The 16,754-nt window shown below is 38.2% G+C and overlaps 1 protein-coding gene across 1 annotated transcript in view; it reads right to left on the bottom strand.

Moving 5' to 3' along the window:
* Window positions 1–358: 358 nt before the first annotated feature.
* The window catches only part of map2k2a (mitogen-activated protein kinase kinase 2a), a 51,531-nt gene continuing 35,135 nt past the window's right edge, over window positions 359–16,754 (bottom strand). Inside the window, exons 6-11 of the mRNA XM_078424241.1 lie at window positions 14,061–14,185; window positions 12,570–12,783; window positions 11,526–11,590; window positions 9,620–9,681; window positions 4,977–5,022; window positions 359–4,317 (exon numbers count right to left, since the gene is read on the bottom strand). Of these exons, the coding sequence (XP_078280367.1) occupies window positions 4,207–4,317; window positions 4,977–5,022; window positions 9,620–9,681; window positions 11,526–11,590; window positions 12,570–12,783; window positions 14,061–14,185 (623 nt within the window). The 3' untranslated portion in view covers window positions 359–4,206. The remainder of the gene's footprint in view (window positions 4,318–4,976; window positions 5,023–9,619; window positions 9,682–11,525; window positions 11,591–12,569; window positions 12,784–14,060; window positions 14,186–16,754) is intronic.

Raw genomic sequence — 16,754 nt, forward strand, 5'->3', positions numbered from 1 at the left:
TTGTATTTATTTGGGAAAAGATTAAAATAAAAGGATTATTTTTTGATTGAAAAGGATTGAAAAGTAATATTTAAGGTTTCCTGCCGACAGGTAGTTCTCCTATTATTCGTGTTTCCACAGGTGGAAACTTGATATCATGCAAATGATGAATTGGTTATGGTCTTCCTGCAGTAATTGGACACCATTATCTCTGAAAAACACAACTGCATCTTTCACCACAGGAAGCCATTGAAATCGACAAGCAATCACTTCCATTTACACTTGATACTATCAAACAACATATTATGCAGCCTTTAGTATTTTAGCTTGCAGTAACAAAAATAAACTTAGTTATTAAAAAGCCTTTATTTTTTGAAAATCCTGTGGGAGAAAAAGAACTGTTATTGCAAGTCCAACTCGCTAACCCCCCCCCCTTTCCCCAAAGACGCAATTGTTTTTATAACCCTATTTTCTCTCACACTAAGTTTCGTAGGAATGCAACTATTACATTATAGCTGAACGACCTGTACTAAAGAAATTCAGAGAGCATATTTAGAATCCCACATATTCTTTCATTGGAACTTGAGCACAGGATAAGTATTACTCCTCAACCCATCCACAACATGCACAACATTCAAATTTCAGTTTGTGGGAAGTGCAGGATTGCTTACCAAACTGTCCTAAGAACAGTGCGAGTTGGGCAAGCTGGAATTATAATATAGTGTATTCTCTCAAGGGACAGGTTAGGCTCTCTTCCCATCTCTTCTCTGGAAATCTTAACACCTCACTTAGATAATAAAGTGCAGTGTGGAAAGATTTAACAATTAAAAGCTTGAGTGCAAGTTTAACGAGAATGGTTGCTAACCATTGTTACTCATCATTTGTACAATAGAACAATTGAATGTAAAGTGCCATTTATTTACAATGTTTTCATTCTGAGTTAAAAATATGCGCCGACAGAATATTTTAAGTGAACATGCCACTTTCACTTTACGATCAAGCACATCAGTTCCAGCAAACCCGGCTATTCTCATTGGAAGCAGTCCATTATAAAACAAAGTCTGTGCTGGTCTTCAGTAAAAGGGAAAGGGTCTTTCCCCTTGGTACACATAATTCAGACAAAATGGTACATTGCTTCTAATTCACACAAAACAATTGCCACTTCAGTTTTAATAAGTTTTTGCAACAGTTGATTAAATTATACATTCAGTTCACAATTTACTTTGCTATTTTTTTTTTTTTTAAAAGCTCAAAACAATCAGTACAGTCCTTGTGCTATTGGTGATTTTTCTTGTAAGAAGCCAGATCTATTTTACACATTGCAAAATTACTTTCTTTGTTGAAGAGTGTAACACAACCAGTAGCACAAAATGCCGGCAGGCTTCACAAAAGGGAACAAGTGCATCAGACCAACATCATAAACCTGATATAGTGACATACACCAATATGCACAAGTGCCTTAACAACAACAGCTTACATGTATTTTTATTTATTTAAAGGCAAAGGCATATACAATCCATTGACAATACAAGAGCACAACACAGACAACTGAGATCCCAACACAAAAATTGACTCCATCATTCTAATCACAGTGAGTTTCTTTTACCTTCGACGCCTCAGTGTAATAAACTGGTTTCACATGTATTTTCTTATATTAAATTTATTTTTAATCCTCGAGGCACTTAAAATGGATTTGCATTCCCTTAGAAGTACATTCGGGGTGCAGTTTGTGTCAAAAACATATGGCCGCTATATAGTTCAGTGTCAAAAATATTAAGCAAGCCAGAAGCAAAAAAACCTCTGAATCCTCACAAGTAATTATTTCAATTGTTGTTTTTAGTATGTAAAATACAACACCAACTTTGCTCTTTTTGTCTCATAACGTCCGCATTATATTTCATGATTCTGAACTGGATGTGTTCTAATGGAAACAATGAAAGAATCAGACTGGCCGTATATTACCTTCAGTGGAAGGTGCGTTCCAAAAAACAAATGGGTTTTGGGAATCATGGCATGATCATTCAGGGAAATACTTCATCCATATTTATCATTTAACTTTTCCGGTAAATGGTGACAATCACGTGCGTTGCTTTGATTGGTAGACTGGCTGTTGGAGTGGTTAGATGGTGAAATTGAAGGCTTAGTTGCCATACAGAGGATTATATCATAACCACAATAATAGGTTAGTTAATAGGCCATGGAGTTGTGAATAACATCCTTGAACCAAACTCCGCACCACCACTGCCCAATTCCAAGCTGCACTAAATTCTACCAAAAGCAAACCTCACATATGAACTAGATTTCGTCATTCCAGAACTTTTCGCTGAATACAGTAAATGAAACTGTAAGACGTAGTTACTCTATGAACAAAAAGACAGGATAACCTTTCAGGAACTTATGAACATTATTGGGTATGGGGGGGGGGGGGGGGGAAGGAGCATTGTGAACGTATTTTTACCTGCAATATTAAGAATATTTAGAAAGCCAGTGCTTGCAAAGACCAAACCACTATTCATCAGAAACAGGCTCTTACCCAGCAAACAAGCCATGTCTAGCAGAGAAGCAGCAAAATTAAACATTTAACAAACATGAACTAAAAAGTGGACCTAAGAATGGAAATAAAAGTAAAATCTTTTGCTTTAAAACAAAACAAACTAAGACATTACAATTTACAACTCAGAGGCCAAGCTGGATTTTAAAAAGAAAACAGTGTCTTCCTTTAGATGATTAATTTAAACACCATTCCCTCAAAGTAACAAATCTTAATATAGATGTATGGTCTGAAGGACAATGCCCATTTAAAGATCAAGGAGGGTGTTAAGCAGTACCTATTTTATTCCAAAATTGTATTTCCTTTAGCAATATTTTTCAACCAATTCTTCATATTACTCAAGCTCATTGATAGTGCTTCAAAACCTTTTGTAACATCCAGTGGGCAGGTCTTCATTTGTTGAAAAAATTCCAAATCAAACCAAGTACATTTCTCTGCCCTTTATTTTGAGTTGCGAGTACATTTCCTAGCCCTGTTGGCATTTTGAAAAGTATCAGAAATGCTAAACGTTCTTATAATGAAATATGTAGTCTGAATGCAACAACTTCAATTTATAACATGCAGAAGTAAGTCTTCTAAGCTATACTTCTAACTAAACAAATAAAAGGACTTGCCTTCCATCCAGCCTGGTTCATTACTTTGAGGCTTTTGCACTCGTAAAGACTTAAAAAGAAACTTACTGTCACCTACCTCTAAACACCTATAACCAACAAGGATCTATAACTAAATTTAAAGAATATTTGGGACAGGACAGCATTAGTCAGGGCAGCATTTTGGCAAATCATTTAAATTGGTCTCAAAACATACATTTGTTCCAGTGAAACACCACTAATCTGTTTCTAGACTCAAACTATACAGGAAATCTGATTAACTTTGCTTTTATTTGTAAAGTATAAACACCTTTAACATATTATATGCAAGTATTGTTGTTTGTAAAGAATAAGCCCCTAATTCTAGTTACCTTCCACTATCTTTGGAAGAAATGCAAGAAAAATAATAGGGATTTAAATCACTTGCTTGATCACTGGCCGAATGCTATAATAAATATTGTATAAGAAAAATGACCATTATTGAAAACTTCAACTAGTTTAGGATACCATTCCGTTTTAAAATGTAATTCAGAATCTGTTCATGATAACTCCTACCTTGTCTTGCAACCTAGCCAATACCCAAGAGCCATATCCTGAACAAATTCTGAATACGCTGCTTCAAGCTGTATTCCACTATGAAGACAATTCCACATGACACTACTGTGATTAAGAAAAAAACTATCAAACACACCAAGTATGGTGTGGATCTTCGCTCGATTCGATTAAAATCATTCAATGATGCAATATTTTGAAATTAGCTGTTGTAATTTGAAAACAAATGGAACTCATTGACAAAGAATTTTGTACCTTAGATGACAGATTTCTATCAAGTTGCGAGCAGGTCTAAATCACCGTCACCATTAATATCAACACCCACGACCATGCCCAACTACGAATTAACCAGCTAAAGAAAGACAAAGGTTCTTTTGAAAGAAGTGCCAATGCTGCCTGAATGCAAACCTCCTCATGCGGTTTCTGAGTGCAGGGAGAGTCCTTTTTACGCCACAGGCACGACAGTAGTGGTTGACATCAGCAGAGATGAATGGGAGTTCTGGGGGAAGGAGGACGGCGGCTCTCTGGTGTTGCTCACGCAGTGATGCGTGTTGGGGTGCTGGGCTGGTTCAGCCCCATGGTTTTACACAACCAGCCAGCAAAATCCACCTCCTCTATTTCAGACCGCTTAATGAACATGTGGCTCTGTGAAAAAGCAAGAAAATGTCAAGCTTTTTTAATGAAATAAAAGAATTATAGCAAGTAGAATGAAGTGATACGGGGCAACTACAGAGAAAGGATGTTCTCAGGAGCAGAACCTTAATCTGTGGAGTGCTTGTGTTGATAAAATGAGCAATACATGTCTGTGTAAACTCATCGTACATGATTCACTACAGAAATGAAGATAGGCCATGATTGCACCTTAACTGTATGAAAGACTACCATACAGCCCAATTAACACAGAAATAGAACCTGATCAAATGCGGCATAACCGATTTATAAAAGAAACACTGAATTAGACCTTGTACACAATAACTGGACAGCCCCAAACTGTTTACTAATAGGGTAGGAAATGTGGCCATCATTTACATCAATAGAAAATCCTGCGTGAAAGCAGTAGCATTGGAACACAATCAAAAACTCCCTTCTCCAAATTTTTTGCAGGACATATTTATCCCCCCATAATACATGTCGTAACCCATCTCCAAAACTAGACACCATGATGCAAGTTACTATCGTTTCTAGCTCGTGATATCTTTAATTGAATAATGACAGGTGCGATTGCAACCATGTTAAAAGACCCCAATGAGTCCGTAAATCAATGTATTGGGGGTAAATGAAGGTGCTGACGCTAACATACTTACCGTAAGTAGTTTCAAATCTGCTCGTTCTGCTGGATTCTTGAATAAACTACAATTAAAAATAAAATAACACATTTAATTCATTATTTGGGAGCAAGAAAACATAGGCTCATGCTGTGACCATTCTGATGAAAAGTCAACAACCCGAAACAGCAGTTAGTTTAACAAAAGCCTGTCCCGCTGAATATTTCCAGCTTTTGTATCTCGGTGACCAGTTGTACACTTGCACTGAAAGCATACACAGTTAATTACATTCTCCAAAGTTTTCTTTTGGTGTACCAACTTCACAAGCAGTGATAAATCAGCAAAACTTGCATGACTGTATGCTTATAAACAGAATGGCATTCAAAATGAAAACATCTATGTAACAGATTTTACAAATTACTTATTTAAAAGTATGAATATCAATATTATAAAATGATAATTTAAAAATGGCTAAATGTTCCAAAGAGCTGTTTAAAACTACCAATTTCTCAATACACTGAACAGAAGCCAGGAAATTCTTATTAATCATATCCGGCAACAATCTTGAAGAGCCACTGTGTTTGCAACATGCGCAAACTGACAATTTACAGAGAGGAAGAATTAACTCCAATCCACCCCTCCAAATTAACTCCAATCATGAAGATGAAATTCTAAAATCCAATTCCATGCATCAAATAATACAAACAAGGCGAGAAAGGGAAATGGTTTATATATGTAAAATAAAACCTGAGCTTTAAGTGGCTATTTTTCATTACATCCTGAAAAGCCACACTGTGACATATTCACAATAAGGATAACTAGAATGAACAGAGTGTAGCAAACTCCAATAAGGCAGCACATCACTCGTCCATTCTTGAGTCACACTACTTATGTAACTTTTTACAGGAAGCATGTTTCAGTTACAATGCTCCATGCCATTCGTGGTCTAGGTTCAGGCACAAAAGCATGGGTTATGTACTCAAAATGTTTATGACATTGCATGTATCTATGACTTCACTTCTCCAGGACAGGGTGAAAAATATAATAAACCAATTATTTTCATCTTGTCCCAAAGGCAGTTTGTCCAGAGGTCAATTTACTATAGCACCAATGAAGTTAGGATCTGCAGATCACTATTTCACTTTCCACTCAAAAGTATTAAGCTTTCATTGTCCATTGTACAAGGACTAATAAAATTAGGCCATCAATGTATTAATTGCTGCATCCCATCTGAAGGCATTTTAGAAACATTAGATACATTAAGAGCTATAAGAGTCATGGGATTTCAGTTGACGTGCATCTGAATAGCATAGTAACTCAGGTTCACTACTGGGTTTTAATGCGTCAATGTGGAGTTTGCACGTTCTCTGCGACCACATGGGTTTTTTCTACGTGGGAGTGCTCTGCTTTTCTCCCACATGCCAAAGATGAGTGAGTTGGTGGGTTAACTGGCTACAATATATTGCCCCAACTCGAGGTGATCGGTAGATTCTGGAGTTGATGGGAATGTGAGGAGAATTTGTTTTAGGGAAAATTAGTGGGGGAATGCGCAAGCCGCATAGAGTTGATGAGCGGGGGTAGGCACAAAATGCTGGAGTAACTCAGCGGGTCAGGCAGCATCTCTGGAGACAAGGAATGGGTGACGATTTGGGACGAGACCCTTCTTCAGACCTTCTTCTAGAGTTGATGAGCTGTAGATTTCCTACATTGTTAAAAAAATGGGGTGTATTTAAGTCCCTGAATTAGTAAACTGCTGGGGATGTTAGCAACAAATAAAAAGTTGCCCCTAGCAGAAAACAAACCAATGCTTGGTGTGGGTGAAATGGGTTGCAATTCATGGGCATGGCACTTGCAATGGGGAAGGCAACAGTTCCTTTGGTGTGGGCTTCACCATGTGAGGACCAATGTTCTGGAGAACTGCACAATCAAGGTTACAGTGACTTGGGTTCTAGTGATGTAGAGTTTAATCAATCATTACTAAATGAGAGAGAGAGTGAGAGACAAACAAAATGAAAATCCAAACGTGTCAAAAAGGGCAGAAAGTAAACTTGGAAGTAATAATTAGCATAAAAACTCAGAAAAATTGAGGCTCGTTATCTGAATGCACATAGCATTTGTAACAAGGTAGATAGATGACTGAACAACACAAACAGTAACATGCAAGGATGATCTATTAGCGGTTAGAGGCAAGGTTGCAGGGCTACGAGCGCTGGGAACTCAATATTTCAGAACAATTTATGATTTTAGAATAGGCAAAAAGGAATAGACAATAGGTGCAGGAGTAGGCCATTCGGCCCTTCGAGCCAGCACCACCATTCAATGTTATCATGGCTGATCATTCTCAATCAGTACCCCGTTCCTGCCTTCTCCCCATACCCCCTGACACCGCTATCCTTAAGAACTCTATCTAGCCCTCTCTTGAAAGCATTCAGAGAATTGGCCTCCACTGCCTTCTGAGGCAGAGAATTCCACAGATTTACAACCCTCTGACTGAAAACGTTTTTCCTCATCTCCGTTCTAATAGATGGCATATTAGATTTGTTAATCATAAGGCAAGTACCGAGTTGCGATGTAGATACAATGGACAGCAATGTGAAATTGGTTTGGTTGAAAATGATGAATAGCAAGGGTGAGGACAACCCTTCTTGTTGCTTCTTCATTGGGCAAAACATAAATGGAGAAATTTCAAAAGCATGCAAGATGGGAACTGCAATTATCATGGGAATTGTATATTGACTGGACGAATCAACTCGGCAAAACTTCCATGGAAGAAAAAATTGTGGACAAAAGAAAGATGAAGTATTCGTGATTAACAGCAGAGATCAAAGAAAATACTAAATCAAAGTCTGCAGAATACATCGTAAGGGATAGTGGTAGACCAGAGGTCAGGGAGCTCTTGAAGAACCAGCAGCAAGAGACTAAGATAGCTAAGGCAAGTGTGGGATTCAGAGGCCAAGTGTGGGATGCAGAGGCACAAGAAAATGGCAGATAAGTTCAATCGAAACTTGCACCGTATAATAATTTTCCTTTTAAATATTTATTTTAAAAAAGTGGTTATGGCTTAGCAGGTTTTGTTGGTAGGCATTTGCTGTGCTAACAGTCTTCCATTAAAAAAAAATTGATCTTTAGCTTCAAGCACCTCTCTTTCAGATAAATCTATGCCCTCTGGCTTATGATCAACGATTTATTAACCAAAAATAATAGTTATGCCTCATTCACCTCATCAAAGCCCCATATAATTTTGAGCATTTCCTTGAAATCTCAATACTGAAAGCGCACATACACTCATTGAATTTAATCAAATAACCAACATTATTAACGTGTTACAGAGAAAATGAAAGTCCAATTTAATAGCGGTTTAAACTAGAAAATTTCAGCCACAAGTATCAGGTCGATAAAATGTTCTGTAATAGGTGGCCCGAACACAATGCCCAGATTTAACTCCTTGGTAACACATGTTCCCAAACAATCACAGTGATGAAAACATCATTCATATGATTCTAAATGGAAAAAGCCAAAGCAAGATTATATTAGGCTATGGAAACATCAAGGTAGTCCTAACTGTATCTAATAACAGTCAAGAGTAATTTATATATCTATGGCAATTGAGAGCTTACAAAGAAATGCCTGTAACCCTACACTGTACATCTAAAAAAAATGCTTCTAGAACAACTGTCATGTGAAACATGGTGAATGGAAACTCTAAATTACAGAGCTATTGCCATCTTTGGTGTTTTTTTTAAACTGGTAAAAAACATAGTAATAACTGTCAGTCATAAAAGCACCATTAAACCTTTCACAGAGCACCAATATTCACATCATACTGTCTGTGCAACCTTCCCACCTTTGAATGAATACAGAAGATATTATAAATTCAACATGAACTTAAAACCACCTCAAAATTTCATAAGGTATCTCACTTATAAGTTCCCCATCAGACTCAGACATCCCAAATTCCCTTAAATATTTGAGGCGTCACACTGTTTAGTCAGCTCATTGCCATAATAACAATCTTGTAAAGTGCTTTTCTGACCATGGTTTGTTTTTTTGGGGATAAATTATGCCCCCTTATTGACTCACTCAACAAAGAAAACAAAAAAAATCCCCTATTCACCTCATCAAGTCCCATGCAATTCTGAACAGCTCCACAAAGCCTGAACACTGAGAAATTGCAATGTACTAAAAAAAAATCAAACTGCTATGTGCTGCATTCCCAGGTGGCAGTTCTGATAAGCTAGCTGGTCAGCAGGAATGGTCAAATAATGTCTTTCTAAGCAGGAATAGATATCAGGTTGGTGACACCTTAAAGTGCCTTCCAGAGCTGTGAGGTCCTGTGCGCAGACAGAAAGTATCATCCATTTTAAGTTTGTCCTTTGTTTGTGAAAACAAGTTTAGATGTTAACTATGACCAACTTACTCAGTTCATCCTGAGTCAATCATCAATTGATGATAAGTTGGTCATATTTAACATCTAACAGCAAATTTTACAATTAAATTTTTGCAAGCTGGTTTTTAATGAATCGAACCTTGCAGGTTCTGGTGAATAAGACACTCTGAGGTGGGACTTCCCTTAGGAATTGTACCCTTTGCAATTTGTACATTTAGGAGATCCACCAGCTTTGTTAGCCACTACTTGTCTGCCCCGTAATTTAAAAACACAGGCTTGTGATGCAGTTACTTACCATTTATTTACAAACTCCTGAAATTCCTGTGAAAATACACCAATGGGGAGTTTAGGAGGAGGCTGGAAAAAAAAGTAGCGAAGTGTGTGAGCAGCTTCAGTCATTTTCTCTCAATACACTTAGCAGGCAGTTCAAGTCTGAATCGCACCAATACGCAGGACCATTTCAAGTAATATTTTTAAGTGGCCTTGTTCCCCTCTCGACCCTGTTACTTTGGACAACCTCTAAATTGTTGATGTAAAACGCAATATTTGTATTCTGTCTCAACTTCTAGCTTTGAATTAACGGTCACGCGTAAACATAGTTTTAAATAACCAATTCCAGATAATTATTCACTGGGTTATAATCTTAGAATGAGAATAATAGAGTATGTTACAAGCAAATGAAATGGGGCAGGAGTGGTTTGCCCCCTTACGCCCACTCTACCAGTGAATAAGATCACGACTGATCTGAATGTACCCGAAACACTGCCTTCCCATCTGTCCCAAGTAACCTTTCGCCCCTTATCAAAAATGGCTATCTCTGCCTAAAAATATTGAAAACGTTTGGATGCATTTACATGGACTTTTTTTTTTAGATTTAGAGAGATTTAGAGATACAGCGCAGAAACAGGCCCTTCGGCCCACCGGGTCCGCGCTGCCCAGCGATCCACGCACACTAACACTATCCTACAATTTTTACATTTGCCCAGCCAATTAACCTACATACCTGTACGTCTTTGGAGTGTGGGAGGAAACCGAAGATCTCGGAGAGTACCCAAGTTAACACCTTGAGTTTACTACATGAATTGAACACGAGCTGTTCCCCGTGTTTAGCTGTTTGTAGGGAAGTGGATCCCAGACCTCCGTCACCTTGTCAAGAACCAGCCGAGTAATAGTTGCTAGCAATCCACTATTGAATGCCACATTCAGTATTGCCAGTTGTGCCAGGATTTCTCAGCATTATTGAGGGTGCAAGGAAGAGAGAAGAGGAATCCAAATTCTAAAGGCACTGGGAAATTTAACTGAGCCAATTCAAGATGGCAGGCAATAGTGAAAGGTGATGGGGAAGGTCAGCGGCTGTGAATGGCCCACAAATCCCGCATCCTCGGAATGGGCGTTAATGTTCCATGAATGGATTGGGACTTGGAGCATGGTGGCCGTAATACACGGAAGTGGAGGGGCGATTGCTGATGGCGCATTTGCAGTGCGGTTGGTGGCTGAGGTGGCCGTAGAAAGCCCTGCAGCAGCTGAGTGAGAAAATGGACCGAGTGCAGCCTGTGGCCGTTGTACGGAGTGGCGACAGAACAAGCCAACTGCGTCTCGTGTTGACCACGCAAACGGCCTAACTCCACTAGGTGGCTTTGGATTAAGAGGGCTGATCCGTGGGCGGTTGCTGCTGGGACGCAAGTCGGGGCCTGATCAACCCCGGCTGGGTCGCCTGGGCGAGGGCGTCTGATGTTGTGAGACCCGAAACACCCGATAACTCCAGGTCACATCACTGAGGATGCGTCCCAGCTCATCCAGGTGTATCTTTCACATCACACATGTGACAATAATACTAAACTAAAACTAGCTGTTTACAAAAAATGTTAATTTTCTGCCAAGATTTGCTCTGTTCAGGGTGCTGATCTGCAGTACTGCAAGATATTAGCTGTGGCAGGACAGGCAAATTCTATTTCATACCTGGCATTTTTCTAATTATGCAACAGGAAATATCTCTAATTCTCCAAATATATCACCATATGGCTATGTCAGGCAGGGTATGAAAGCAGAATTGTAACCTGGAAGATTTTAAATAGAGCTTTTTTCCATCTATAAAAAGGGAACAATGTTTCATATAAATTACAGATCATGCAACATTTATCCTTTATTTTACCAATTTGATAAGATTTGACAAAATGTCATTACTAAAAACAAGTACAAACCTCATTAACGATATAATCCAGAAGTTCAAAAATAGCCATAGCTGGTCGACTGTCCATTCCATGCCCTGTATAATAGAATGGGAACAAATCAGCCCAAATACCAACGATTCTATGTTACAAGAGCAGATCTGTGAACCAGCTGTTCATAGGCAAAATCCTGGACACCTACAAAAACAGAATATGAAGTAAATACTTGGCAGGTTAGGCCGCATTTGTAGGGAGAGAGGCTGATACAAAAATTTGTTTCATATCAATGATCTGAATCGTGATTGACGAGCCTACTGCCAGATTCCTCTCCCCATATCCTTATCAACACTCTTTGAATATGTGGCCCAATTATCCTTGGTCTCTGGACCTGTTGAGCATATCAGCAATTAACTTTCTTTCAACTTTTTCTTTTCCTATACATGGACATTGACATCAAAGTGAAAAACAGTAGAAGATGGGAATAAAGACTGGAGAGCAAATGAACATTTTTTTCTTGCATTTTCACGTAACTCAAAAAGGTTGCTGTACTGTATTCACAGTTTCCTATGATGAGGCTACCTGCAATATTGTCTGTTTCTGGCACTGGAAAGCCAGCAAAACAAAAACGTTAGGGGAAGAAAATGGCTTTTCCTCAAAGAAAAAACCCCATTTTGGCTTACATTTACAAAATCTTACCTTCCTAACATTAGCCAGAATGCAGGTTAACCAGTGAAGGGGTTGGGAAGATTCTATATTCTCTGCAAGGGCACGATGAACAGAAAAACTACCTCCAAGTCCTAAATGAAGAACTTTTTTCAGGATTGCTAAACATACTACAGCAATCAAAGAGATTATTGTGCAATTGCACAAAGCAAAGAGCAACATTTTAACAAGCAAAACACAAGCGCTGGGGTAACTCAGTCAACCGCTGAGTTACTGCAGCACTTTGTTTTGCTCAAGCTTCCAGCATTTGCAGCTCCTTGTATTAACATTTTAAATAATGTGCACAAACCGATCAACAAATGGAATTATATTGTGGAAACCATTATTTAAGCAGCAGAGTTGACTGGTACTTACCACTGATGGGGCGTCCTTGAGCTCTCGATCTGGGTGATGTGCTATGCTGCCCTCCTCCTGCTCCACCCATTAATTGGCACTGAAAGATGGCCTCCAGCTCCCTCTTATCAGGTGGGGGTATAGGATATCTTCCAATTGCCATCTCCACCAAGGAAAGGCCCATACTCCAGATATCAGACTGCACAGAATAATGGGTACCTTGGAGTCTCTCTGGCTGCCAGGAAACAAGTGTATAGTAGAGCTATTTATATCATAAATAGATAACCAACTTAAACTTTTCTAACTGTGTTCATGGATGTGGACATTTTCAACAAGACCAGCAATTGTTATTAAATCAGAAATGCCCCCAAACAGAATGTCTTTGCAAGCATTTCCCAAGGTTGATTAAGCATTCGCCACGTTGCTCTAGGTCCAGACTGGTTAAGGATAAAAAATATCCTTTTTAAAATGAACCACTGGTAAGTTTTAAGTAAGATGTATTAATTTCAAACATTTTTTCTAAATCGAAGAAATAAAAAGTACATAGTAAACATAACTGAATGAAATAGTGGGCCAAAATATAAACACGTCTATTATTTAAGAGGCACAATCAAAGAGGAGGAAGGTGATTTAGTACAAAGGCCAAACAATTTAATGTTAGAGGTCCATCATTATTTCCCCTCCATTTTATCACTGCACCATTTTAGAAAAAGTTTGAACGTGCTTTAAAGTGAAGTTTTTGGCAATTTCTGCTAAACTGCATTTGATTCTTTAGAAGAGGACGACCAGTGTGATTTTGCCTTCTGTAAATTAGTCTTCACAGGCACTCAATGTTGGTCGTGTGGAGGGACATAAGAAACTGCAGATCCTGGAACCCTGAATAAAAAAAATAAAGTGCTGGAGGATCTCAACGGGGCAGCAACAACCGTGGTGGGAATGGACAGATGACATTTCGGGTCGGGGATCTTCTTCAGGCTAATAATACGTCGAGGAATGGTTACACATAGTTAAAATATTTCGTGCTGCAAAGACTATTTCTGAGCCACCAGGGAGCTTTGATTGCAAGGAACATGACAAGAACCAGTACTATTAACTGATTCATTCATCAAGCTTACGGCTGTGTTGAGAGTAAATGATTAACAAAAATCAGTCCACAGAGAACTCAAGTGGCCTCATAGTAAGAGTTACACTGAAATTTAAAATAGTTCAGAACCTCTTGGTTGGTAACATGTTTTCCTGTCTAAAATAACCTGAAGAATGTAAATAAACTAGTTCTCTTGGCAAAGCAATTCTAAAATAAGAGACCACAATCTTTCTACACTGCTGACCTCGCTAGAGTACAACTTGAATGACCACAGCACTTTAGGAGGACACAAGTTTCTTATACATGCATCACACAAATGGCCACATCTTAAGCACGAGTTTGAAATTATCGATTAGGTTCCCTTATTCATAAATGGCCAGTCATTTAAAAAAATTGTGCAAAGCTTGAAATATAAACAAAAGACTTACAGACATGTAAGAACGAGTCCCCACAAAGGAGTTTGCCATCGAGTCAATAAGCTGCCCACTTACTCCGAAATCACAGAGTTTTATCTCACCACGAGAATTAACCAAAATGTTGGATGGTTTCACATCTGAAATAGAAGACAACATAATTCAGGGAATACAAATGGTGCAAGCATTTTGGCACACTACAACTCCCTCAGTGCCCATTTTAAAAATTGACCTTTCATTTATTTCTTTTAACTTATAGGAAACTTCACCTTTAGGTATATTAATATTAGGTAAAAAGTTAAATCCTCTGAATGTCTTACTTACTACATTGCTACTTATTAGACAACTCTCACACAGACTCCCCTTTGCTCATGATTGAGCAATCACTTCACTTGTGAAATGAATGCAACAGATAAAAATTGAGCCTAGAAAAAATATTAGGTTCGACCAAGTCTGTTTTACATGAAGCACCATAATTATGTGACTCACTTGTAGCCATACAATTTCTTTAAAAAAAAATTAAAACTGAAAAATTATTGGAGGGAAAAAAATCTGCTCATAGGAAATGATCATAAAGAACATATTAACCATTCTTATATTGTCTGATACTTCCGCCACCTTTCGCAGATGTACAAGACATTAACATGGCAAAAAGGAAAACGAGCTGCATATTAAGTGGTTGTTGGATGATGCAAGGCCTTGTTGCCAAGATTAATCTCTTCTGCCTTCAATGGTTTGCTAAAAATAATTTTACATTTGCTAGAAATACTGTGAGATCCACCTAGGAAATGAAGAGATTATTTTGTAGTAGTTTAGTTGGTTTCTGCATGACGAGAGAGTTTCATTTAGAGTTTCTGTAGTGCTTTAGTATTTCTTAAAGCACTCTCCCTGCAGTGTCACTGGTACATGCTGGCAGTGGCCGAACACGCACCCTGCCACTTTTCACATGTGTCTAGATATAGAGTTGTAAACGATTTAATGTTAGGTGCATCAAAAATGCTTTCTAATATCAATTCAGCTCAGCTGACAATTTTAATTTGATAAATCTTACCTTGACTTGCATCTACTTTTTCATGCATTTTAAATTGTCAGCTTTACTTCGGACACTTCTTAAAGCTTGTTATAGGGTTACATTGATTGAATTGAAGTGGAAATCACAATGGATCATTGCAAAATATATGGAAAATTTAACACTCACAAAACATTGGTTTGATGTAAACCTGGATGCAATTCCTGGAAAATCTTTTGTAATAGACACATGCAGTAAAAGTAAACAGTATGATACTCCTGTGAAGTACAGAAGGGCTCTTGAAAAGAGTTCCAGTAACTTAAGCTTCATAAACACTGAATTTATGGTATGCAAAGCATAAAGGAGACAGTGTTTCTATGCACATATATTTATCAATTATACATATCCGGTTAAGAACATGCTGCCATGTTGCTTAGAGAACCTGTTTGCTTAAGTACTTAGAAAAATAAGTACTCTACCTCTCCTACGCTCAAAATACTAGAATCAAGATCACCCAACTTAGTCTATAGGGAGTACCACACAGCAATGAGACCAGGGACTGATTACAGGTAATAATGGTCACCATCACACACAGACCTAAACGCTAGCAAACAGCCTAGTTTTAAAATGTCCTTTGAACTTATTCTGCATTCTGTGAGGGTGTTTTATCTTTCAGTCCTCCATCAAACCAGATTGTTTTCCAGGAATAATCATATTAAATCACAATTTCAGAATAAAGGCACATTGACACAAGTTTAATTATTAAAAATCAGTTCAGTTGTAATCGGTTTTGTAACAGCATGTCCTCAACTATTCATGGGAGGATACAAAATCTTTCTCCCCTCTCCCTCACCAACAGCAACATTTAGGTAGAGCCTCCATTCAGAAACAAGATCCTGGCGATTTTCAATTGTTTTTTAGTTAAAAAAAAAAAAAGCATCTATCACTCCAATCATATAGGTGTGGCTATTGCTTCAGAATCACAAACAATCAAATATTTAACCTCCTGAAATATTTCACCATCAGTCTTATGAATATGACAAAACAGAGTGGTAGACTTTTACTAAACAAAATGTGGTACCGTTTTTACATTTGTGCCAGCTCCCAAAGTTATTCACCAAATCCCATCTCACAGTGCTTCTCCTGTGCTTGAAGAAACTTATTTGTCTTCCATTGTCCATCTGTGGTAAGGCGTTCAATCTTAACAACCAGATGATTCTCCAAAACTCACTTTTTGTTTTGACAATCTCAAATGTAATTGTAGATCCATTTAATTTATGGTGAAAAACTTTCCAATTTCCCTTTTTCCCCCTCCCACTCCAGAGGCAGGAATTTAACCAGAGCAAGTGCTTTGCAACAGGAGGTTTAAATTCAAAGGGAAAAATGTGCTCCTGTGCAAAGCTGCTGACAGCATTAAGAAACGCTCCCAGGGGAGAGATAAGTTCCAATTAAAAATGTTAATTGCTTATTAAAATGAATTTACCAGTAGATTGAGTGCCAGGGTGTACTTGTTTCCCGTGTTCCAGGAAACCTGTCTTTGAAACTAATGCAGGAGCAGAATGGGGCTGAACATCAACTGAGATGATAATCCAACCTGACAAACACTGCAGTTTCATAGCTAATATCTTGTTCAAGTCCAAGAAAGATTTACTGCACAGCTGTACTGCTTCTTCATTTGGCCAAGTTTTCAGATTAGTGCA

This window comes from Rhinoraja longicauda, chromosome 28 (assembly GCF_053455715.1).
Source record: "Rhinoraja longicauda isolate Sanriku21f chromosome 28, sRhiLon1.1, whole genome shotgun sequence".
In the NCBI taxonomy this organism is placed as follows: Eukaryota; Metazoa; Chordata; class Chondrichthyes; order Rajiformes; family Arhynchobatidae; genus Rhinoraja; species Rhinoraja longicauda.